The following is a 26,021-nucleotide window of genomic DNA, read 5'->3' on the forward strand; positions in this document are numbered from 1 at the left end:
AAGGCATTTGTGAATTGAGTTAAATCTGGTTGGCAGCCTGTCATGTTCCCCAGGGCTCAGCACTGCAGCCAGTTCTGTTTGACATTTTTATTGGCACTCTTGAGGAGGAAATTGAGTGCACCGTTGGTGTGTTTGCAGATGACACCAAGTTGGGCAGGAGTGTTGATGTGCCTGAGGGCAGAAAGGCTCTGCAGAAGGATCTGGACAGTCTGGATCAATGGGCTGTGTCCAGCTGTATGGGATTCAACAAGGCTAAGTGCTGGGTGCTGCACTTGGGTCATAACAACCCCATGCAGTGGTACAGGCCTGGGGAAGAGCAGCTGGGAAATTGCCAGCAGAAAAGGATCTGGGGGTGCTGGTCGACGACCTGCTCAATGAGCCAGCGGTGTGCCCAGGTAACCAAGACCGATGCAGTCCTTGCATGCATCAGAAATTGTGTGGTCAGCAGGACTAGGGAAGCAATTGCTCTTCAGTACTCAGTGCTGGTGAGACCACACCTCCAGTAGTATGTTTGGTTTGGGGCTCCTCACTGAAACCGAGACCTGAGTTGCTGAAACACATTCCAAGAGGAGCAATCAAGCTAGTGGAGGGATTGGAAAAAAAAAAAAAAAAAAGGATATACGAGGAGGTGCTGAGGAACTGGGGTTCTTTAGCCTAGAGAAAAGAAGATGGGGAGGAGATTGTATCAGTCTCTACAACTCAGGAAGCTGCAGCAAGGTGAGCGTCTGTCTCTTTTCTCAGGTGACAAGTGACAGGACTTGAAGAAGTGGCCTCAAGTTGCACCAGGGGAGGTTTAGATTGGATATCAGGAAGAATTTCTTTGAGGAAAAAGTGGTTCGACATTGGAAAAGATTGCGCTGGCAAGCAGGTATTAAAGAAATTTGTGGGTGTAGTGCTTAGGGATGTGGTTTAACCATGGACTTGTAGTGTCAGGCTGATGGTTGGGCTGGGTGATCTTGAAGGTCTTTTCAAACCTAAATGATTCAATGAAAATGAAGCCATGAAAAAGGGGCTGTTCATGACGATTGCAATAGTTAAGTTCTTCTTGCCCCTGTCTGGCCTACGATCTATGTTTGTTTTAAGAAATGAATGCAACAAAATAGTAAGACTAAGATCAGTGAAGAAAGTGTTGCAAGAAATTTATATTGCCCTGCAGTCAACTTGCTGGACAAAGCTGATAATGAGAAATGACCACGTTAAAAACAAACACAACAATTTTGTCCAAAAAAAAATTTCCATCTACTGAAGGTAAAACTTCATAAATAAAAAATACTAAATTAAAATGCCATATAAAGTTAACACTTCATCAAGATAAGGCCATCTTGTATGTTGACAATTTCTCTGACATGATTGTAAATTGAAGATTCTGATACCAGGATATAGATCTCCATTGACCCACTGGACATACATGAAACTCTTGGACAAAGACTAGCTAGTCCTACTGCTATACCATTTCCTTATTTCCAGAAATACATGTAATAAAGGCACCTATACCATAAACACATTGAATTCTTTTTACACATTCCTGTCTTATGGAAGCAATGCCTGTGGTCTCTAATAATGAAGTTACTGGGATCACATATCAGAAAGATGACCTGAACAAGCACTGATTGGCAAGAATGGAAATCCATGCACTTAGTCATCCCCCTAATAAAATATTGCTCAGATATGAGCAATTTATGAAAAAAATGAAAAACACTGTTCAAGGTTTTAAAATTTAGCATGAACAGATGGTGTGGGCTGCATTCTTGTTAAATAGATATCATTATATTTCAATGTCTTTCATGATTACGACAATTTTGACAAGATAATCATCTCCTCTGAACAGAACTTTTTAAGGTTTGAAGAAATAATTCAAGATTTATTAAATAATCTGTCAAATTATCTATGAACCTTGCTTTCAAAAGAAATCCTATGATCTTATTAAAATAATTACAGAAAATCTGTACCTGATATAAATAACAAGTACCAGCAGCACTAGCATGTGAAGGAGATATCTAAAAAGTATAGGAACTTCCTAGATTTCAAAAGGTGATAGCATAGCTTTGGTCTCTTAAGATATTCATTTGAAATTTCTGTGCTACATATCCTGTGTGCCAGGTCAACTTCTGAATCATAGTCTTCAAAATGGAGGGAAAGGAAACCATTCTGTAGCTATGTTAAAATGAAATAATCTAGATATATATATTGCAGCCTCCTTTCTCTTTCCTTTCCTCACAGTGTTGCCTCTTTCCTCTTACTTGTTCTGTGGAAGAGCAAAACAAAACAAAACAAAACAAAACAAAACAAAACAAAACAAAACAAAACAGAAAAAAAAAACAGTTCTAGGCAGTGCAACAATTACACAAAAAAATAAAAATTAAACTTAAATCTTAAAAAGAAAATCTTAAATTTTTTTGTTAGAATTCTCTTTTTAAGAAGAGCAGCAGAAAACAAAGGAGATGAGTAAATCCTGACGTGTCAGGACATGTCAAGAATGAGAGAAATTGTGAATTTTAAATGTCACTTCAATTTCTTATATTCATGTTTCTTCTAGGGAAAAATAGGGCTGAGCAAAATGAGGAAGAAGGGTATAGCTTTTACTTTCTTGTGATTTAAATAAAATAGGCAGGAGAAAGAAGACGGGAACAACTCTAAAAGCCCTATAAAAAGGTGACTTCCTCTTAACTCTATAAGATGACTTCTGCTGCCATTGATTATGGCCTTATTCTAGTAGCCAGCACTACAACTGCAAAATTCAAGTGTCTTCTCCTGATTATACTGGGGAATTTACCCTCTTTTAATTGAAAACTCCTGCTCTTGGAGAATAAAGGGTGAAATAATCAAGCACTGCGAGGTGACAGTGGAGGCAAAGCTTCTACCAAGAGACTGAGATAAAAAGCATAGTATTATCTAAAAGAATTTCACAGATACAGAAGGTTTTCTATCTAAGCTACTTGAGAAAAACAATGCTACTGTCATTCCACCATGACATAGCTTGACAGAACTAAAACTCCTACACGTCAATAACATCAACAGACTAGCCCATGTATGATTCCCACTGATTGACTTGCTATTCTAAAACCACTCGAACAGAAGTAGTCCCTATCACTTGGTGAGAATGAGGAGTCAACAGCCAATGTACAAACCTATTTCAAGTATAAAATGGTACTTTATTTACCATTATATCAAGTACTATGCTTCTGAACAGCTATTTAATGCTACAGGGTTATTTCTTTGAGAAGGCATTCATAAAACTGTCCCAATACTTCATGAAGCTGAAGTACTAAAACAAATATATAAATAACACGTGCTATTTCAGTAGCTGAACACGTAACTGAAATAGGAAAAATTCAACAACTGTTTTGTAAGAAGTTTTAAAAACAGAAGCCTATCTTCTCCAGAGAAATTAATTGAAAAATTAATTGAAAGTTCAAGACAGGAGATTTAACTTCCATATTTTGTTTTTAAAATTCCTTTATACACTTTTTTTTTTTTTTTTTTTTTTTAACTTTAAAAGGAAAATTATAGCTAAAAAAATTATCCAACGATACAAAAAACAACAAGGAATTTTCAAATGTTTAGAAGCTGACTCACCAGTCTCTTTATGATCCTCAACAAAAGCTTCAGTTGTCGTGTATCTTTTTTGGATTTCAGCACTTCAGCAAAGCTGTCCATGTTTTCTGGAGACATGCTGTCCTGACTGTTCCCTCCATACAGCTGAACCAGCAATGATAAGCACTGTGAGGTGTTCTCAAATATTTCAATATCTTCACTGGGAAGCTAAAAATGAACAAACAAAAATCAAATTCCAGTTTCAGAAAAAGTGCGTTTTCACTGGGAATTCAGAAGAATGTTAACATTAACACTGTGGCAGGAAAGAATTGTTTCTAGTTGATTGACTCAAAATTCCATTAAACTAGGCTGAATAAAGTGATGAAAATATAACTAAAATTCTTAAGCAGCAGTACAACTATGTCTCAGTTATGATCATATCAAATAGCACATCTATAGAGATATCATAAAAGCACTGAAAACATTGCTCCCAATTTTGTTATTTTCAGACCATATATTTAGCTTTAAAATAGAAACAGTATGATCCGAAAGTATCGTTATAGCCATGATGTCTAATCTTCTGCATAATGCACACCATAAAACTTCATTTAATTATTTCTAAGTCAAGTCCACAGCTCCTGGTTGAGGTAGAGTACAGGGTATGTAATGGATTTTAACTGAACCACGTTAGAAAGTACGTTTTACAGATTTAAAATATTTTTTGGAGCTCTTTTCTAAATTCCAGCTTATCTATACTGCTTTAAAGAGTGGACACTTGAGCAGGCCCTAGCAATGGGATGAAGGAACTCTTTCCTGGGAAACAAAATCATGGAAAAGATTTGGCGATATGGCTAATACTCATCTTTAAATGACCTTATGGCAGTATGAGAAAACTATCAAAGTAATTTATATTTTTCTTTAAAGTACAATCTGCAAATCACAAGCAGAGAGGTTATATTGAGCTTGTATTTGTCACTGTTGGAATAACAACCGGAATGCAATGCTTACTTTTGGTGCATACTATTCTTGAGAGTCTGTGAAAAAATCAGACTTCTTGGGAACAGTCAAGAGGATGATAGATTGGAAAACGTAACATTGAAAGACGGAAGGAATTCAATCTATATAGTTTATCAAAGGGAGGACTAAAGGGCACTTGATCATATTCTTTTGTTCCATGTGAGAAAAAAGAAGTTGAGGACAGCTTAATTTCTATACCTGAAAAAGGACTGGTATGAGATGTTGGCTCAAAACTTTATCTAAAGCAATTTAGATGAGAGGGAAGATCTAATTTGATTTTCTTTCTTTCTTTTTTCATTATTAAGGGCAATTAACCACTGAAACAGCTTCCTCAGAACTGAGACAGATTCTCCATCATAGACAATTTATATATCACAATAGTTTTTTTTTTTTTTTCTTCTTCTAAATAACAACAACAAAACCCTTTACTATAAAGAGGAATTAATTTAGGAGAGTGCTAAGTTTTGTGTTACAAAAGACAGTATACTGACTGAATGACCACAATAGCCTTTTTCGGTCTTACAAACTATAACCTGAACAAAACATACCAGTGGTGATCTTACAAGTAAGGTATGTAATGTTTTCACACTTCTGTAACTCCTACATGGTTTCTTAATTCCAAAAATAGTAATCACAAAGTAGCTATATTACAGTATGGTTAACAGACTATCCTTACTGACAATTAAAAGCAAACAAATAATCTGTCCAACCATGTGTGTGTGTGTGTGTATACATATATATGTATACACACACACACACACATATATATATATATATATACACATATATCCCTACCTATTGCAATAGTAATTACTTGTTTTAATTGCAATAGTAATTACTTGTTTTATCTTAAGTATGAACTTCCCAAGTTTTTTTTTTTTTTTCATTTTAAACCCATCCAGTTACTTTAAAGTAATCTGGAAACATACCATCAGACACATACTTCTTAAATATCTGAGCAGCAGGTCCCCAGGGATCCGCATGCAAATTTGAACCTGCTTTCCATTAGCTTCACAGAGCTGGCTGTTTAAAACAGACTGAACTGAGATGTAAGTGCTGAATACATAGCCCCAAGACATATCACATTCTACTTGACCTAATGCTATGCAAGTGACAGGACCACAGCAGCTATTTCTTGCATGGCTTTGCTATATTTTTTCTCTTCATTCCAGTCTATATTCCATATATTTCATTCTTTTCAATATCCAGAGTTATATAATAACATCATCAACATAAATAGCAAGGCTAAAAAGGAAGAAAAGCAACAAAGAGTAACAAGGTTTATAGCTCTCTCTATATCTTCCTTATCAAATCAAAAAAAAAAAAAAAAATCCACTGATCTCACTGGGAGCTTTGAGTTGACTTTTACTTCCTTCAATGAAAAATAAAAAACACTATTAGTTAAAGGAAGGAAAGATTACACTACTTTAACATACATCTATTATCCCTTTCATATGCAGCACTGTCTAACTTACAGTTTGTTACCAGATGAGTGCAGACAGGTAAAGCAATCACTCCCTGAAATCATAGCACATGAACTACATTCAGTTTTCAATTGTGGTTTGTTGGCTAGCTAACTAAATAAAAATCAGCGAACATTTGAACAGGTATGTCTTTGCCCTGGTGCTGCAGCAGAGACCGGTTTCCTGATTTCCATAAGCACAAAATCCTATGCATAATCAAAAATCTCAGTAGCCATACTTGGAAGTGAGACAATTCTCAAGGTCTTTTTCTGAGATGCTTACTAAAACATCAAACTGAGGAAAGGAAAGGTGTTAGTCTCTGCAGAGGACTGCCCCTACAGCAGTCTTGCATGAAGAAACACAAAAAGCACCATGTCCTTTGTAGCTCTTCCTGAGACCAGGAGGGCACACCAGCCCGTTCAGTGTTATTCCCGAGGAATCTACACAGCGGGCTGCCTCACCACAAGGCTGTCTACAGCAGGAGTCCCCAGTTAGTGAGACAGTGCCAAGATCAGGAGGAGCTGAGCTTTGGCTGATGGCTTGACTTGCCTCTTCCTGGTATGCCCAACCTTTTACTGTTGTAGCTGCTGTCCTTTCCCCAGAAACCTTCACTCCCCCACACCCCAAAAAAAAAAAAAAAAAAAAAAAAAAAAAAAAAAAAAAGATTGATTGACTGATTGTGAAAACCTCCACCCAGTATTTGGCAACCATCCTCCAAACCCAGCCACCAGTATCATGCCAGGGTTCACAGTACTTGCAAGCAGTGGCATTGTGCTATTCTATCACAAATGCTCAAGTCCTTCATCCCCTGTTGTATTGCAGGGTCTTCTGCTACACCACAGACCCTTTGAGCTTCAGTGTTACCTATAGTTTGGGGAGCAAGTTGCTGTCATCCTGGAAAATTGTGGAGTTAAATGATAACAGCACAGACTTCGGGAGAAAAAGAAAACAAGTTGGGAATAGGAAAGACAGGATTTTCTCTGGAGGGTCTGAGAATCATTAGCCTGCAGTCTAACCCATCAATAATTAAAGTATAAGAGAAATTCTCAGCAATGTCCCTCTACAGAGAAAAATGCTTATGCATACATACTCAGAGCTCTCACCATTTTGCTGTTTCACTACTGACAAATAGTAATTTAGATGTTGTGTCATAAGCTGGTACCCTGAAATTTAGAACTGGCTGCCAGTCTGTGTTAGTACTTCCATTAACGGTAATAAAAAGCAGATCTGAAGAAAATTGTTGGCATGAACAAAAGCAATGACTGAAAATATCATAAAGATAGCAAACCACAGAATGAAAATTCAGTTTTCAAGTAAATAGTATTTCATATGTAATAGGAACGGAAAGGCTAGAATCATATTGCTAGGCAAAGGAATATAGATGGATGGTCCATCTGTTAATCAGCTGGAATAATATTCTCATATTTCTACTCATAACAATTCAATTTGATATGAAGAAATATATTTCAAGTCTAATGCATTTAGAGTTTTTCATGACAGCATATACTTAAGTTTTTATTCTTTCAGTTGATGAGACACCCAAGAAAAACTGGAGTTCTAACTCTTTAAGAAAAGATCTGCCCCCTAATATTTCATAATTAGCGGAAAGAACTCTAATTGCCTTTAATTTCTTTTCACTTTTTATCAGTCTTAGAGAGGATTATGAATTCAGTCTTTCAGCAAGGTAGGAATGTTTCTGCTCTCTCTCTTTCTCCATGCAGTTTTTAATATTCTGGGCTAACATATAACTTAAAAAAAAAACAAAAACAAAAACAAAACAAACAAACAAAAAAAAACAGCACCCTAAAATAAATTAAGGAACAGCCAAATTCATAATTTTTGCCATTCTACAACTCGGAACTGTAGAATTATTTTTCAGTTCAAAATTTTTAAATAATGCTTCAAGACAAGATTTTGTGCAATGAATTTGCACTCTTTTTACTTAATTTTTATGGCCAAGGTATAACCTCCTGTTAACAGGCTCGTAGCGTACAATTCGACTTCATTTCTAAACAGAACCTGCTCTGTGTATTTTAAGGTTAACAGGGTGAAAAGCAGGTTTCTTGTTATTATACATCTATATTTTTGTAGTCTGTTGTCAAAAATACCTGCGTTATGAGCCCACTTGCAGCCTGTTCATGAATTGCAAACCATTGCAAGAAATGTGTGATCGTTTCAGCTGAAGTGGCAGTTTTCACACCATTGGAGTTGTTACAGCATCTAATTTTAGAGCTACAATGAAACTGTCTGGATTACCCGGAGGGGACACTATTTCAGTGCATTAATGAGGTTAAACACAAAGAAAGTTTATTACGATAAGAGATAGATGTTCATTACATCAGTAATGTGATTACAGAGTATGCTATACAGGAAGCACCACTGGGAACTATGGGGACGATGATTTTACAAACATTAAACAAAATGTAAAAGCAAAACATCACTATTAAACCTGCTACTTTTGCTATACTGTTCTTATTAGGAAATATGCACAGTTTAAATGAAAACATATTTTGGCTCGGGGCAAAATTTTTGTCCTTATATCTAGGGGAAAATATTTAAAAAAAAAAACAAACAATGTATTTTCAGTTCATCTTAGTCTATTCTAACTGCTGAGAAACTAAATCTCTATTTTGAAGTTCTGTGCTTATGACAATATATTCTCTTTTTTTGTTTGTTTGTTTGTTTTTTAAGGTAGCTTTGTGGAACAGGATCCTTCATAGATACTTCAGAGATAACATTTCAGATACAAACACAGCAATACATTACACAGCACAGGACATAAACCTATGTCTTCCCACCCTGACCATAGAACTGCCTAGAACTGTATTCCTAAGAAATGCAAAATAAAATTCTGCACAGTCTGCAGGATTATCATTCTTCTGCAGTCATTTTCATTATTCATTGGCAAATATTTTCACGTGCTCTGAAACTGAAGTCAAGGCTCAGCCTTAGCACCAGTGGACAGAAAGGAACTAGAAAAGATCATCTCATTCATCCATGTGCACTGAGGCTCCATATTTGTCCTCTTCATGTTTTCACATGACTAACTGGCCATTCAACAGTGAACTCCAGACATCCTGAAGATGATAACCAATTATAAATTTTTCTGGTTACACTATAATGAAGAAGCCTGTCACCAAACAAACAAAAACAAACAAACAAACAAACCTCTCAGCAGTCTGATAGGGTGCAGAGAAGACCGAAGGGTCTAGGATCTAGGACCTAAATCCAGGATCTACAGAGACATGAAATTCCTTTTTATAGGTATTGACAAGGTAATACAATCATTCCAGCTGTCCAAAAAGCCAGAAAGCTCATTCAGCTTCCAGGAAGTTATCACTCGTAAGCTGAGCCCTCTGATTTAGCTGCCAGCACAAATGCAATACTATGCTAAGTGTTACGGAAGCCCATGTAATGAAGGAGAAAATTAGGTTATTCATTTGTAGTGCTGATTAGGCTGGCTAACAAACCTTTAGAAGTGTTTTGTTGTTGTTTGTTTGTTTGTTTTCTTTTTCTTTTTCTTTTTTTTTTTTAATTTTGGAGTTTGAAAAAGTTTCTGAAAGTCCACACTGAAGTCATTTGAAATGCCAGTAAGCATTACAAAATTTTTTTTCAGTATAACCACTAGATAAAAATAGAATGTATTTCATATAGTCTACAATAGCTGCAAGTTTCAGTATAATAATCAAATTAGATTTATATTCAAGTGAAGAAACATTAGACAAAAAGCTAAGTGTAATTAACTTTTAAACATGAAGCTGCCAAGCAGCAGACTAAATGCTCAATTTATTTTCCTCTTATTGATCAATTAACGGCAGACTGATCACAGGATTAAATATTGAATTCTCCATATTTGCAATGTTTTCTGCCTGACAGAATTTGTAATTATTTCTTCTTTCACGTTCTGAAAATCTCTGAAGTTTCATTTACATGCAACCTAGGTTTTCTACACTTGCTTTGCTATGCCCTAAGTGACAGACTAAATCATAATTACAGAAGGGAAAAATTGATTCTAAGTTTTTGACATTTTCAAGTTTAGCTCGCATTGATTTTTGAAGGATTATTAAGAGAGATAAACATGTAGGTCTTGAAGAAAATAAATAAATAAATAAGTAGACAAATCAATGGGGCATGGGACAACCATCTTCTTGAGGGATATACATATCAATGAGGGAAAGCAATTATTCAAGGTGACATAAGAAACCGTAATTATGGTAAAATGAGTAGAAATACCAAATCAGGGAGATAATTTGAACTTAACATCTTAACGTGGTGGTTAGTTCAAAATTTAAGACATATGTTAACTCCAGAAAGTGAAGTTTACAAGAAGCAGAAAGCCTCAAAACAATAATAGTAGATTATGTAGCTTCACAGCTCAGTACAGAGGACTGTTACTGGTAGTGCAACAGAACTTTGGCTTAGGTAGGCCTTTTAGGTAGGGATATACATCTGGAGAGATCCATGAGACATCATCTCAGTGCTGGCTTCAGTTGACTGTGCTGATACAAGACACAAGAAGCTGATAGCAGCTAGGCAAGAGATGGCAATGGTTAAGGTACTGAGTTAAGCCATGAGTACCAGTATATAAAGGGGCAACTCTATTCCTAAGGTCAAGGGGGTTAGTATTTACCAGATGGGGTGTTTTTCTTGTAGAAATAAAAGAAATTATCAGACTGCAGGATGAGTGTGGGTCAGTGATGTATTGGCACACCACTCAACCATCTTGTGATATTCCCCAAGCATGGCTATTCTCCATATAGTGTTAGTACAATCCAACTCTAGCTGGTGCTTCCCTGCAAAGCCAAAAGCAAAACCCAATCTCTGTCCTAGAACACACAATGTTTTAAAAACTCAGCATAACAAATTAGCAATGAAACTATTTAACTATTCAGCTATTTCGTTCCTTCTTACAGCGCAAACATATTCTTCATTGTCTTTTGTACTCTGCTACAGAAAGAACACCTGTAGTGGCAGGTACTGAGAGTAGATCTAAACCCATGCCACAGCTTTCACTGTAGCTCTTGCACTTGTATATAAAGGCACCTGGAGAAGCAGAGAGTAGAAGCAGTGCACAAAGGATTTATTCCTATTTAAAGAAATTAGAGCATAATATATTTTGAACAGCTGGATGCTAACTTTCAAAATTCTTGCTCCATTGTTCAAACTTCTTCAGACTTACCAGGAAAAGTTTAACACAGCAATGGATGGAGGATACAAAACTTAACAAAACTAGATGAAGTAACTTTCATAAACCCAAAAAATCACATATATGTAAAGAACAACATGTACATGAGAGAAAATCCCTCACAGATAAAAATCTTTAACAGAACTTTAAACCAAGAAAAATGAAGAAGCACTAATGACCTTTCCTCTTTACCCATACGTTAAAGTAGGCAGGTTTTAAATAAGCATTTTCAACATACTGGAATCTGTAGAAATATAGAACAAAGCAAAATCTAGTAGTAATTTGCAGCCATGCTTCTGAAATACAAGGACAAGTCAGAATCTAATCAGGACACGCTAACTATACAATTATCCTATCCTTTAATTAGAAACTTATAAAAAAAGATTTCCAGGTGGTACAAGCTGAGTAAAGCTTGGCCTCTAATTTTCTGTTCGTTAGGGAGTTAATGGAATTTAAATTTACATCTAGTTTCACTTTAAAGGAACATTTACATCTCTTCATATCTTATCATTTATCATGTTTAGCGATTAAAAAATTAATAGAAAATAAAAGAACTTATAAATGAAATATTAAATAGTTGAAATTCAGTTACTTTGTTTCAGGTCATTCAGCAAACATTTCCGAAAAGTCTTTGTCAATGGCTGGTTGAAACAAATCCATCAAAGGTGGACTTAACAACAAGTATATTGCCAAAAATTAAAATAGAAGCTAGACAGTGCTAAAGGTAGTAAAAAAGGGTCACAGGTATTCATGTCACAATAGAAGCTATAGTTAAGTGATAAGGAAGAACTTCAAGAAGTTTGGGGCTGGGAGAGTACATAGCTAATCTGAAATACCTTTAAGGAAAACAACACAGAAAAGATTGTGTGATATGCTCAGGGAAATGCTCATGTACCATTTTGCTCACTTTGTGTTGAATGAAAGGCAGACCTCTAAAAGCCCTGTCCAACTCAAGAAGCATTCCTCTGCTCTAAGTTATTACACACACAGCCAACACAAATCTCTGGCACTGTATGATGGCAGCTGAGATGTGGGATGTGTCAGGGACACACTATAGCTCTCTGGAGAGATTTCAGTGCAGCCCTGTGATGTCTAGTGAAGCCCAGAGAAGATTGACTTTAAACAGATAGATTTTAAAGATGATTACAGGCTACAAGGGACCATTCCCACTCCCAAATCCCTCAGGATCATGTTAAAATCAAACTAAACTCTTAAGAAAAAATCAGGAGGCTCACACCTAAGGAAATAACATTAAAGGTAATCACTCACTGCAAACTAATTTCAAGTTTACTGACTTTTCTAATGGTAGTAGTACCTGTTTTAAAATTTTGAATATAATCCTTTCCCTGTGCAATGATCATCAGACCATTTTCAAGGACGAAAATTTGGCTATGCATGTGTATCACAACTTAAAAGCAGGATCCTGTCCCCTGCCCAAGTTCTATGTTTGGACAGAGTTATTCAGATGTCTTTTGGAACCTGTAAGTCACTGTGACCTACAATTCCTTAAAAATTATAAGAGTCCTTGCCTTGTATTCGGGAGAAGCTTAAAACCAATGAAAACCTAGCAAACAGAGCTCTAAGATATCAAATTCTGTTGAGTAATTCCAACTTCAGTGACATTCCAGTAAGCTTACAAACAAGCAAATTCTCACCAGTTGAATAAGCAGGCTAATTAGGTCCGTCAGGGGTTTATTGATAAGCAGAAGGTCTTCAGCAGCCTGCGTGTCCCCTCCTGAGCCAGTTTTCTGTGCCTTAATAAGATGATAAAAAAAATAAAAAGCAGCCTTAGTGACTGTTCAGTTATGAGAAACAAATTAGGTCCATTAGGTGGTCAAAGTATGAACAGAAGTTGGAATGAGACCTATACGCTCTTTTCTAGCTAAGTATTCCTGCACTCCCAAGGAGCAGTTGCACTCCCTGTGCCTGTAACAATAAGCACAAAGCAAAAGTGACTCACGCTGTCAGGCTCATTCTGCACAGGCTGAATGCACTGACCTACATGACATTTCTTCAACAAAATGCTATGAACTGCATATGCAAAAGACATTTCTAAAGCCACAAATATTTTATGTATTTGTATTCTCTTTCAACATGACTATTTTAGCATTAAATTTCACTTTTCCCTCCACCCCCACCCCCCTTTATTAGGAACAATTTTAAAAGCAACTCAAATCAAGAAAATCAAGATAACTCCAAAGTTAGGATCTCAACAGTGTCCACTTTTGCCCTTCTGATTCATTTTGTATCCTGAAATATTCATATTTTTACAATAGTTTATTTTTAATAGGAATAATAAAATCTGTAAGTGAACAAAGTTTGTGATAATATCTGTAACTACTTGTAATGCTGACCATTGTCATCACCCCTCATCAAAACACACTGCCATCCCAGGCAGTGCTGTTATGACCCATCTGTGCCCCAAGATGCTAGAAAGGTCTGCCTGCAAGATTTTTCATTTAGCTTCATCATCTTGCAGCAGCTTTGGACCCTGACCCTACAGTCTAGCTGCTAGAGGAAAACTTAAACATTTTACCTGGAGGACACATTTAAAATTCATTTTGTATTGTGTTTTACTTAAAGCTTAATCCCTAAACCATCACCCAGGCATAATAACCAAGGATTTCTGTTTGGTTAAGTGAGCACAAGAGCAGGTCCCAAGAGACAGGAGACATTACTGCTGAAGTTCCACTGTTGGTTTTGATGAGTGGAATGAATAATGCCTTTCTTGCAGGAAGAGTTCTGAAACAAAAGAGCTCTGAAGAGCTCTTTCTCAGTAATAAGACACATTGGTATGTTCTTCCCTGAGACTCACCACAATGCTGAAGTTCAAGAAGGGCAAAAAGACAGTGCATAGAAGACAAAAAAATGACTGTTTATATTAACCAAGAATGGGAAGTAAGCCACCTGCACTTCAGCTAAATCTACAACAGTTTTTTCTGACCGGTGTTTGGATGGGAAGTAAGACATCCAACATAAGGATATTTGACTGCTTCAACTTTTATATACTTGGTGCCTTTGAAAAGAGAATAAATGATACTAGAGGAGTTACACTTTATATATATAAAGGATATACACTACACCACACTTAAACCTACATTAAGTCACTAAAAACTGAGCCCACTTCTCAAATTGAGATTGGAAAATACTTTCAAGCTGCTGGGGAACACCTGAGTGATACAGTATGATGAAACTGCTCCAAAGCAGATATGCAAATTAATCCAAACCTTTGTACCATTTCCATTAAAATACAAACACATGGACCACAGAGAGCCAACTCTTGAATGAAGCTAGATATAGTTATCAGCACCATCCAACAAAAAGTACCGAATTGGAAGGAAACACACTATCGTGTTTTGCCTACCCAGCTGGATAAGGTCATCACTTTACATATAAAAAGTTAAAATAAAAGCAAGGATTCAAGCGGAGGGTGCTACCATCTGTAAAAGTCAACTAAAGCCCCAATAATGGTTATTATGAGAAAACTTAATTCTCTGTCTTAACTGCTACTATAGAAGGTATCTTATGCTGAAGATCTCTATGAAAATAGTCAAAGAAAATTTGTTATCGCTACCATGATGCATTGAGTGACACACAGATAGAGGAATATGCTGTAGATACATGGCAAATAGCAGTCAGCAACTAATGGCCACCATTCAACAGGGCATGTGTACCAAGGTAGCTGCAGAACCCACAGAAGCCCTGTGATGAGTATTGTCAAGACAGGTATGGCAAGGCATGGAAACACCACCTTAAATTTAGCTCTGTGGGGGTACAGGGCAAAGCTATACTTCAAAACCACAGCTGCCTCTTGTCCGTTAGTCTTCTTGAGTGAACAAGATTATTTTGACTGAAGTTGAACAAATCTGTAGCTGGAGTTCTGGTGTATCAATCAACTGATGTACTTATGTAAAGCCAGAATATAAATTAGCTTTGAATATATAGATGTAAATTAGATTTAATGTGTATAAACAAAAATAATCAGTTTCATTAATATCATCAATCTACGTGCAAGATCCTCCCTCCTCATGTTGTCCAGTATAATTGGTGTCACCATTTGCACAGGGTGTAAGTACAGAATTTAGCTCCCTATGATTACAAGGAGTGCTGCTAACAATACGACAATCAGAAATTAGCCTACAAACTTTCATTTGCAATCTAATTCTTAGATGAGAAAATGATTATAGAGCCCGCTATTAGAGGACTTGAAAAAGCCAAGGTAGTGTACCATCAGATCTATTTATTTATTTTTTTTCTAAGAAGTAAAATTAAAACAAACCTGTCAAGGAAATATGTGGTTGACTGCTTGATAATGTAGCTGATTATTTAAATCAGTATAGAAAAAAACCCTCAATTTTCAATACCCACTTCATACCTTAAACTGTGTTTACGAAAAAAGAAAAGTCTCAGGAAGACCTTTTCAGAATAAGGAAGCTCTGTTCTGAACTACAGTACAACCTGGATGTAATTTTGAATCTCTGTCCTCCAGATATACTGGACCTAAGAGTGTTCCTGGGATTATCAACTAAAGAACAGGGAACATCAAAAACCTAACATGAAAAGTGTTGTTATTTGTAGACTAAACACAGATGTTACTTCCAGCTGACTAACTGAAGGAATTTGGTGGATCACTTAAAAACAAAGCAAGCATTGCCTGTTTAGCACCATATCTTAAAAAAAGGACATTCTTTTTCTTGTTTTCTTGTTGAGAGTTATGTGCAATTTCTTTGATTAATATCTTTTTGTGCTCCATTCTTAAGGAAGATGAAGTCTTCACTAGAAGAAGCCACCCTGTTAATGCTGTGTTTTGCAGTGGTTCAAACAGAAACTTAAAAGACTAGCAGCATAAGAGGGGAATACTTTTGTCAGCTCACATGCAGAGGTTACATATGCTTTTCAAGTACTGTAATCACATCTGATTTATAATGAAAAGATACTGGTTTTTATGGAGTAATCTTTTTTCTTTTAAAATGAACTGAAGGAAAAGGCTTTGAACTACCATTGAGAAAATGTCATATTAAACTATTTATGGAATACAGAAATGAAGCATTCAGCTAAGAGCTGTGTTTCCAGCACAGAGTGAGACTAAAATGAATATTCTAACCAAGCAAATACAGAAACAAAGGCAAGTAGTTGAAAATGTATGATCTTCTCTTTTCACCAAACTAAAAATCTAATAAAATTAGAATAGTGGGAAAATCATCATTAGGATAACAAAAAGGTATCTAGAAAAATATTTAAGATGGTTACCACTCCCAGGAAATAAACTCCATACCTGTAAAGTCTGGCGTACAATGTTTGCTGTATACTTCAGCATGCAGTGCAAAATGTCAAGCAAGGACAGAAGAAGTGCATTTGCTGTCTTGGTGCTGCTTTTATCATCTACCTCCAAGTATAGCGACACAGTTTCTATTAGGAGATTACAGACGTGAGAAGCCAGTCCTATGTAGACAGGGAGACCAAAAAAAAAAAATGCTATCAGGAAAAAAGAACAACTGAGAATAGCCCAGATGAAAATAATAGAATAGCATAAAAACAAATTTCACATACACAATGAATATTTATTAAATTTCATCTTTTTCCTCCATCATTATAATTACTGCCTCTTTTATCCACTTTGGAGCAGTTCATGAAGAGATCTAAACTGATACAATCAAATTTGCTAACTGCATGGAAACTTATATAACACTCATTAAAAAAGAGGAATTTTAGGAATCCTAAACTTTTCTGTAGCATGCTGGTATGCAAGTCTCCTTCACATCATCCCAGGTCTCAAGAACGAAACAATTTCTCCAGACTGTTACAGAACAACATATCAGCTATACCCAGGCTTCAGCCTAAAATTTCTGTTCTTAACTGGTGTTTCAATTTCTGCCTTACCCATATACTTCATCTGTAGAATTGAACAGTGTTATTATGCTTAATATAAAATATATTCAAAAGATTATTATAAATGGAAGACCAAATACTACACCTAAAATGCACTTAAGACTTGTTTGACTGGTGGTAGTAAGAAGTTTCCTGAAAATACTTGCCTTGAAGGTTTTTTCAGTACTTTTGGAATTTAATAACATCAGCTCCTGTAGCTTGCTTAACCCACAAATCAATTCACACATCAGAAAAAATACAATCCATTTCAAGAAAACACCAATTCAATTCAGAATCCATCTCATTTTCAAATACAAAGTACCTGAGTTCATTATATTTAATACTAATATTTTTCTTTCAGAATTTCATAAGAGATGAAAGATGTTTTGTTCCTCACCCAGAACATAATTATGTGTGTAAACTACTTTCCTTTAAACTGGCAATTAGTCATGCTGTGACTTGGGTATGCCTATCTAATAGCCTTGCAGTGTATTAGTTTCTAGGCCCCACGACTACCAACAGTGACCAAAGTGAACGTGTATTTCACTGAAGAGACTACTTCTTTTCCTTTAAAATGTATGTTTTGTTTTTTAAATAAATATATATATTTGCAAGCATCAGCACAAGACTAAAATAAGACATTGTAGAACACCCTGCGTAATTATACTATTAAGCTTTTGTTATTAAAAAAATCTGTGGGGCGACTATTTTTGCTTTGAAAGCTTCCCCATCAATTACCGAAACTTCCATGAAAAAAATTTCCTCCCCTATTCACCACCCTTAACACTTTCCTCAGGAAATTAAATACAAAAACATTCATTTAGAATGCAGTTACAGGTCAGGTTTGTTAAGACTTGCACTCTTACATCTCACATTTTTGTGTGTTTTTATGATTATTAGCACTGTTCTTCCACAACAGTTTGATTGATGGGCTACGGCTTGGGCTAAGCTTTGTATTTCCTGGGTTTTTGTCTGCATGCACCAAACTCTCAAAATTGTATCAGTTTAATCTTGCACATTTAATTTCCTTCTCCTTTTTTAAAGTACAGTTTCTGCTGCAGTTCTGAACACTTCACACACAAATGAGATAGCAAGCAGAGACATATTCAAGTGATGTCACCAATACCCACCAAGAAGAGAATAAACAGACATAATTGTACGTCTACCCAACACAAAACCTGTGGTTATTCCATGCCTTTCTTCACCAGGCTAAATTAGAAGAAACCTAAGAAAACAGCCCAAGCAAAGCTGGTCCCTATCAAAGAGAGGTCTGCAAATTGCCTGCAGGGATACAGCCGAGTACACTCTGTTTCTCCCTGTATATGACCACAAAACCCACAGCCACATCAAAATGAATGAGTCAGCCCTATTTCTAGATGGCTTACATATAACCCTTAAGACAGTGACTTGGAGATTAGCGCCGAGAAGGCCTCTTTCAAATGATGGCACTGTATGGGTCATCATCAGGAATTTTTGGGGCAGCAGTCCCAAAAATTAGCATTTAGAGCACTAAGTAGGGTATTTTATATGCATGCATGCTTACAGAGTTGTATGTGCAAAAATATACGTTAAATCTGTTTTTTTTTTGAAAAAACATACCTATGCCTTGACTTAAAATACACTAAGAAAATCTAACGCATCTGAACTTTATAATAAAGACATCTAAAATAAAACACTGGTGCAAACTGTTCCCTAACACGCTGCATGATTCATGCAGAAATCTTGGTTCCACAGATAAAAAAAAATAAAACAGATTGCCCTCTTGCCAAGTAAATAAAGTTCCAGACATATCCTTTATTGTGTCACAACAAAATCAAAACTGAAGGCCATAATTGTAGACATGTAAATATACTTCTTGCTTACACCACAAGACAAAATACACATTCCTTGTCCTCAAAAAGACAGTTGGAAAACTAGTATAATTTGCAGTGACCATGACAAAATTCAGTAGAAGTTTCACAGCTTCAGCCACTGGCACTATAACCAATTTATTCTATAGGTAGCTATAAAGATCAAGCCACATATGTGCATTCTAAAAACAGAATCTTAAAACAGCCTGAAAAAAAAAAAAAGAGGATGCAATTCTAATAAAATGAAAGTATTCATAATTCAGTAAATCATAATCTAGAAATTGCACATAAAAATCTACATTTCAGAAGATAAATTGTTTTTCTGCCAAATTTTACAACTGATTCAAGAACCACATGCTTAGTTTCCAATAAAGCCTAAACCAATATTTATCTTAGAAATATGTTGTCGGAATATTTTGGAGTCATATTTAACAGACATTTATTTCTCATGCATTGCTTCTCAAAAGACACACCCTGTGCACTCCTGAACCTTGGAAGTGGTGGATCTGAATCTGAATTCTGTGTCACAGTGGAGAGCTAAATTGGAACAAATCAAGGAAGATTGTTCCACTGAGAAAAGCTACATATTTCTTTTATTTTTATTTTTTTTTTAAGAATTCTGATAATTCCAAGTATCTTGGCAACACTCCACTTATTCAAGAGAAAAATCTTGGTAATATTTTACATGGGTTAAAGAAACGCATCATCATTTCTTTCAGCCGGCCATTACTTATTAACAACATTGAGTAAAAACTTATTAACTTATCATATATATTTTTATTACCCTACTAACTTGAAATTCCAGAAAACAAAATGATTAAAGTATATCATGTCATATAGTTTATAGCTATAATTATACATTTATTATACATGTACTTCACAGACACTAGTGATGCCTTCTATTGCTTTGTAAAATAAGGAGGATCTCCAGTGTATTAAACCTCAGTGCAGTTCTCCAATATTCAAATTTTGCAGAAAAATAATATAAAAGTTAGATTTTGTCTTGGAGTTATGTTTGTAAATCAACATAACGATCAAAAATAAAAAAAAAATAATAATTAAAAAAAAGCTGTTCTGATTGCAATTTAAGATTCATAAACTGTATTGAAAGGATGGCATCTGAAATTCCTAGCTTTATAGCATTTGACAAACCCAGTATTCACAGAGTATTTTTCTTGCCCAAAGAGACCTTTGCAATGAACTGAGCATTTAGCTAATAGGATTTTATGAATGTGGACTGCGATGGCTATGTTTGTGTTTTACAAATCTTTTCAAAAGATAAAAGGAGTCTTTTGGCCCGTGATACAGCTAATCGGACAGAATGTGCCATGATACCTTCTGGAATGAAAGCTGAGAGGAGATATTTTATTCTTAACTATTAGCAAGATGGATAAAGGAAGAGAAATCTTCACTTCCAAATCATATGAAACATCAAAGGACAGCCTAGGAAGCAATCTTCTAGGCAATCCTTTCATGCCTACCAGCAATTAGAGCATTCAACAAACCTGTCTGCTTCTAGCCGAAGAAAGTGTTAGAGCAGGTGCACTTCCTCCTAACAATACCACCACGCAGCCAAGCAGCCAGCAGCAAAAGCCTCAGCCTGGCAAAAAGGTTTCTCTTTGTTCCTTTCTTCACGTCGCTCTCTGGAGAGCTGTTTTTCCCATTTGTATCACACCTACACGACTGACTCCCCAGGGATATTATGGAATATATATATTCACTATGCTTTTCTTCATTCTCTTACTTTCAGAGTGGACTTGACTTTTTTTTTTTTTTTTCCTTCCTTAAACAACTAAAAATCATAACTTATTGGGAACTTGAAACTACACTGCCAGACTAACTAAAAAACATATTTCATAATCTTTTTCTTATTAACAGCAAAACTCTAAATTATTGCTAAGAAGAAACACAGGACTGTAGTCTGATGGGTTATTTTGCATAGGAAAGAGCTCCTAAGTACCTGAGCCCTTAAAATAATCCATAACATCATAAAGATTCTTCACGAAACCTTATTTACCTATATAAACCTGGACTTCATTTGCATTCTTTGCATCACAACCATAGTGCTCAAAGTTTTCTGATTTGAACATCTGAAAACAGGCAACATGAGAAAATGGTATCTTTAGGGTAATGGCATTTTTAAAGAGGCTCATTATTTTTTGATATTTTTGTTTATTATTTGTTAATGATATTTATTTCCTTTTAGGAACTATTTGCATCAGTATTATAATATTATTGAGGGAAGAATGAACTAGGAAGTTAAGTCAACACTGATTTCAAGATTTGGTGAGTTATGGATATCAGATCCAGTGGAATGAAAAAGACAGTCTTTAATTGCATGGCTGCTGCCCTGAAAATTATTTTCTATTCTTATCTTAAAAATGAGTAGCATCTGAAGAAGAAAATTTTGCACATATTCAGAGTCATACACTCACACAGAGACAGAGTGGACATTCTGTTACTGAGTAAAAAAATCACTAAGTTTGAGGAAAAAAATTTCACTGCAGGTGGTCACACCGCAGGGTTTGGGGTTCAGCTTTTCCTGCACATGCTGCAGGTAGGGCACTGTGCAGTACTGGTCAGTGGGTACCCACTTTTTCTAAGTGGGTATGGTAAGGATTATGACAATCAGGGAAGAAAAGCCAGTCATCACTATTACTACGAGGCTGAAAGCAGACAGGGAAGAATTCATTATCCTGAGTGTGGATGCCTAAGACAAACACACACCTGACATTCTCAGTGGCACGATTTTTCTGCTTTCAGTCAGTCAAGGCAAGAGACATGACATGGCTCTAATTCAATTTTTCAGGAGTGGCAATGTTTGGTGGTTACTGTTAGAAGGCAGTTTAGAGGTGACATCTTTTGTTAGCGAAGAAAGAGCTTACTACTGATAACTTCCCAGGGAACCATGTCAAACTCTTCTAAGCCAAATAGAATCCTCCCAGCACTGAAATCTACTTTCTTCTAAAATGTAAATTATGGAACAAACATGCAGGTGATTAAGACTAACAACTGTTTAGCACAGCTAAGAGATAGAAAACAGGTGGATACTAACTTAAAAATGTATTTGAGCATATAAAAATAGTAAAAATACAACTTGAACAATCTAGAAATAATAAAATATTCACATACTGCTTAATATGCTTGACTAGTCAGTATAAAACCAGTAAAACAAAAAAAAAAAATTACACAAACTAGGCAAGAAAGTTGTTATTCTGTATGAAAAGAAGCAGTTAGAAAAACATACAAAAGATGAAGAATATTTCTAAAAGCGTAATAACTGATCCCTTGGGAGTTCCTGTTTTGCTATTTCTTAAAAATGAAAAGATGAGAATTTTCCTACCTTAGAATCTCATTAAGGTTTCTGTAACAAAATTCAACCAAATTCAACTTCTGGTATCAGTCTGACTCTACCATACCAAAGTCAAGTCAGAAAAGATAGCCAAGATGTTTGCGACTAAGTTCACAGCACTCGTGGGTACATAACATCAAAGTTTTGAAGGCAGAGAATTTTGGTTTTGAGATTTACTGACATGGCCCTCATTCCTAGGAATGTAACTTGTTGACCGTGAGCACAAACTTGTTCAGCAAGGACACGCGAAGTATCAGAAGGTAACTTTTTTCCCAAAATAATTATAAAAACATCCAAATGCTTTCTGGTACTATGAGAAAAAATAATAAATCCAAAATTGATATGAGAGAATACTGCATAACTGTGGACTATAATGATGTTCAGGGGATCTATTCAGAGTGTTGACAAGACATTAATAGTGCCTCATTTCAGCAGTCAGGTTTGATTTGTTTGGATACCACACTGTTGGCACCACAGTCTCTCGAAATACTGTCTGCTTCTTACATTCTGTAATAGCTGAGAATAATTGCTCATCTACCTCAAAAAGATAAGTGAAAAACATAATGGAAAGGTAGGATCCACTGAAGATGCACACACAATGCTTAAATGCTTATATCAGAAGGCTTGTGGAACTGGATATAAAAGAAACATTTATTTTTAAATTAGGTATTCAAATTAAACTTCTGCTCTCCAGAATTGAAATATAGTACCCAGCAGTCATAAGAAGTGCTGCCAGTTCTGTCACTAATGTATGTCATGTACATCAAAAGTAGGATGCTTTTTTGTTAATCAGGGAGCATAAAGCCCTTGATGCATGTAAAATTGAGTGCTATCATCCCGAGAGATACGTGACAATACAACAGAACACAAAAGTGAGGCCGCCTGACAGATATTCATTTTGTAAACAGCTTTGTTGACTGCAAATACTGGCTCTTCCCAGATGTTTGCTAGTGATCAGTTGCTGGAGGTTACTCCTCCTACAATGTGTGAGAGCACATGTGGGTACATGCTGGTCTCCCCTGGCAAACTACGTTAGGTTGCTTGTTGCTGTTTAGATGGGCAGCCTCCCTAAGCCCATCTGACTTAGCCTGAAGCAGACTCACACACTCAGATGACTCTTTGAGCTGGAAGACCTAGGGAAGGATGGAGGTGGATGTCATACAGTGACTTCAAGGGGCACACATTTAAAATATTTGTCTTTTGGGGGCATATATTAAAAACAAAACTTGCAATCTCTTCATATGGATTTAAGCTTTTTTTTTTTTTTTTTTTGATACTGTATTTCAATATGCCAATTCTGCAGTGCTTGCAAGCACAACCTTCTTCCATCACAAAATAAATAAATAAAACAAGACAGTAATAAGATGAAATTGCATTTTCTGGATTTACTATTATTGCTATTATTAGGTAAACTTTATAGTACCTTTTCACTTAGATATTCTCCATATGTCAGAGACGCGATAGAGATGGCATTCCGTTTAATAAAGCACATTTATTCTACAGCAGGCTATACTTCAAGTCAGGTCTTGATAAACCCTGTTTCATCCCTTACAAGGTAATAACTAAAATAAAATCTCTTGGTTATGTTAGATGAGGTTAAAAAATTCTTTACTAGATTAAAATCTCTCTCTCTTTTTTTTTTTTTTTTTTTTTTTTTAAGATTAGGAAATCTTTGCATTCAATGAGATTCGGAGTCAGAAAAGACTCAGAAAAGCTTTTTGATTTGCTGCTCAGACAGATCAAGCCTGTAACAATTACTGTGTGATAAAATACAGGGGGAATTTGTATCCTCGGCTTAATTTAGAACTAAAAATTCTTCTAAAGGGATTGCTGTTTTAATAATAGACTTCCTGCCACATAAGATTAAACCCTGTTTATCTACTTCAAGTATCTTCATATCTCTGCTTTGGCATCAACTTTCCCTTCTACTGAAATCCTTCAGAGACTACATTCAAACTCTGAGAGCTGCCTTTCTGACAAAACCTGTACAGGCCAGATATGAACTGCTTCAGAATATGGATATAGCACTGAACTGCTGTCACCAATTGACAGCATTCATCAGCTTTGAACGATGCTACCAGCACTAATTGCTCTAGCTTGGCCTTCAAGAGTCCCTGGACTGCAAGTGATAAGGACCAACGAACCCTAGCTTCAGAAAATTCTCTGAAGTTTTCAAACAGTTTTAAATTGGAGAAATAAAACACAGTTGACAAATATTCCCCCATATATGTAGCAAAGAATAAGTGCAGAAACTCTATATAATTCCCCACAGAAAAGTCATGCTCTGTAAGATACTATATTTTTATTCCTACTCTTGGTCTATTTACATCAGCCTTCCATGGGATGAAAACTCACACAGTACAGATACTTGGACTCTCAAGTGACAGTCTTTTGCAATTGTTACCACTAGACCAAAGCACAAAAGGCTAGAGTAACCACTAAGTGTGACTTGCTGCTGCTTATTACAACAAAACTCAAACTATGCCACAGTTTCCCGGAACATCCTCCATTATTCATCAATGAAGGTTTGAACATAAATGAAAGCTGACAAGTAGCTGCAACTGTCCAAGGTGGCTTTGGTGTATTTACGTGATCAAAGGGCTTAAACAGAAGTCAGGACATCTCAGGACAGTAAAATCTGGTTTTGTGCCTGTGAGCAGATAAATGCTTTAGCCTCAAACCTCTTCTGCCAGCTCAGTTGTTTTCTGAAAAAATGTAAGGAAAACACCACCCAACAGACTCTTCCTAATTTGCTGTCATCTAGCTATACTACTAAGGCCGTGTCTGATTAAGTCTCTAAAACCTTACCACCTGGATCTCTGAGCTCAAACCCACCACACCATGATCACGCTGCCAATTCAGATGGTACCAAAAGTACTTCACCCAATCCCCATCATTAATTCATCCTACACCAACAGAGCCTTCATTTTCCATCAGCATAGCTACTGATATGTACCAACTATCATGGCTACAAGTGACTGTGCTCCATCAGCTTATTTATCAAAAGGCAGTCCAGACTCTGAAAGAATAATACGTCTTCTTGTGTTTGAATTCAATTTTCCACACCCTGTGTCCCACATCTCAACAGGAGCATGGGTCTATTCACTTAGTGGGCTGTTGACAGCATGCACATTATCTGTGCACGTGCATGTTGCTGAGAGTAGTGGAGCCTGTGCATACAGAAACTGGCTCCTACTGTAAGGAGGTCACATGGACTGGCTTGGTCTACCAGGCTACCTTGACCCAAGACAACTAATTTTGAAATAGAAACAGGAAACTAGAGCACCTTCCCCAACAATGAGCTGAACTAGATCCTGCTGCGGATCTGATGCTTTTAACTGAGAATTTGGACCCTGTTTTGCTCAAGGGCCTAATTTCTTCAGAGGCAAGAAAGAAGTTAGGGACATTGATAAAGTGACAGTCAGAGAGATAGCCACCACAAAACAAATGAATTTAGAGAGTCAGGATCTTTTTGTTAAGTGGGTGACCTGTGAAGATGTGCAACAGAACAGCAAAAGAAACTTGGTAATGCCAGTCCTGTTTTAGCACCTCTTCATTTTTCTCTATCATGCCTGCTCTGCTGGGCTTCTTAGGTATTAAGGTACTACAGTGTCCCAGTAACTCTACCACTATGATGAATGAATGCACATTGCTCCCATATCAGGAGCCTCCCCCATCCTGTCCCAGTTAGAAGCGATTTGCTGTGCCCCATGTGTCCCTTCTTCTGTGCCTTTTGCACTGACACTATGTAC

The 26,021-nt window shown here is 36.2% G+C and overlaps 1 protein-coding gene across 1 annotated transcript in view; it reads right to left on the bottom strand.

The window, feature by feature from the left end:
• Positions 1 to 26,021, bottom strand: part of ULK4 (unc-51 like kinase 4) — a gene marked incomplete at its 5' end in the record, with an annotated part of 228,746 nt that overhangs the window by 52,612 nt on the left and 150,113 nt on the right. Inside the window, 3 exons of the mRNA XM_084281505.1 lie at positions 3,577 to 3,762; positions 12,855 to 12,953; positions 16,475 to 16,641. Of these exons, the coding sequence (XP_084137631.1) occupies positions 3,577 to 3,762; positions 12,855 to 12,953; positions 16,475 to 16,641 (452 nt within the window). The remainder of the gene's footprint in view (positions 1 to 3,576; positions 3,763 to 12,854; positions 12,954 to 16,474; positions 16,642 to 26,021) is intronic.

This window comes from Netta rufina, assembly GCF_964035555.1.
Source record: "Netta rufina genome assembly, chromosome: 2".
Taxonomy (NCBI): domain Eukaryota; kingdom Metazoa; phylum Chordata; class Aves; order Anseriformes; family Anatidae; genus Netta; species Netta rufina.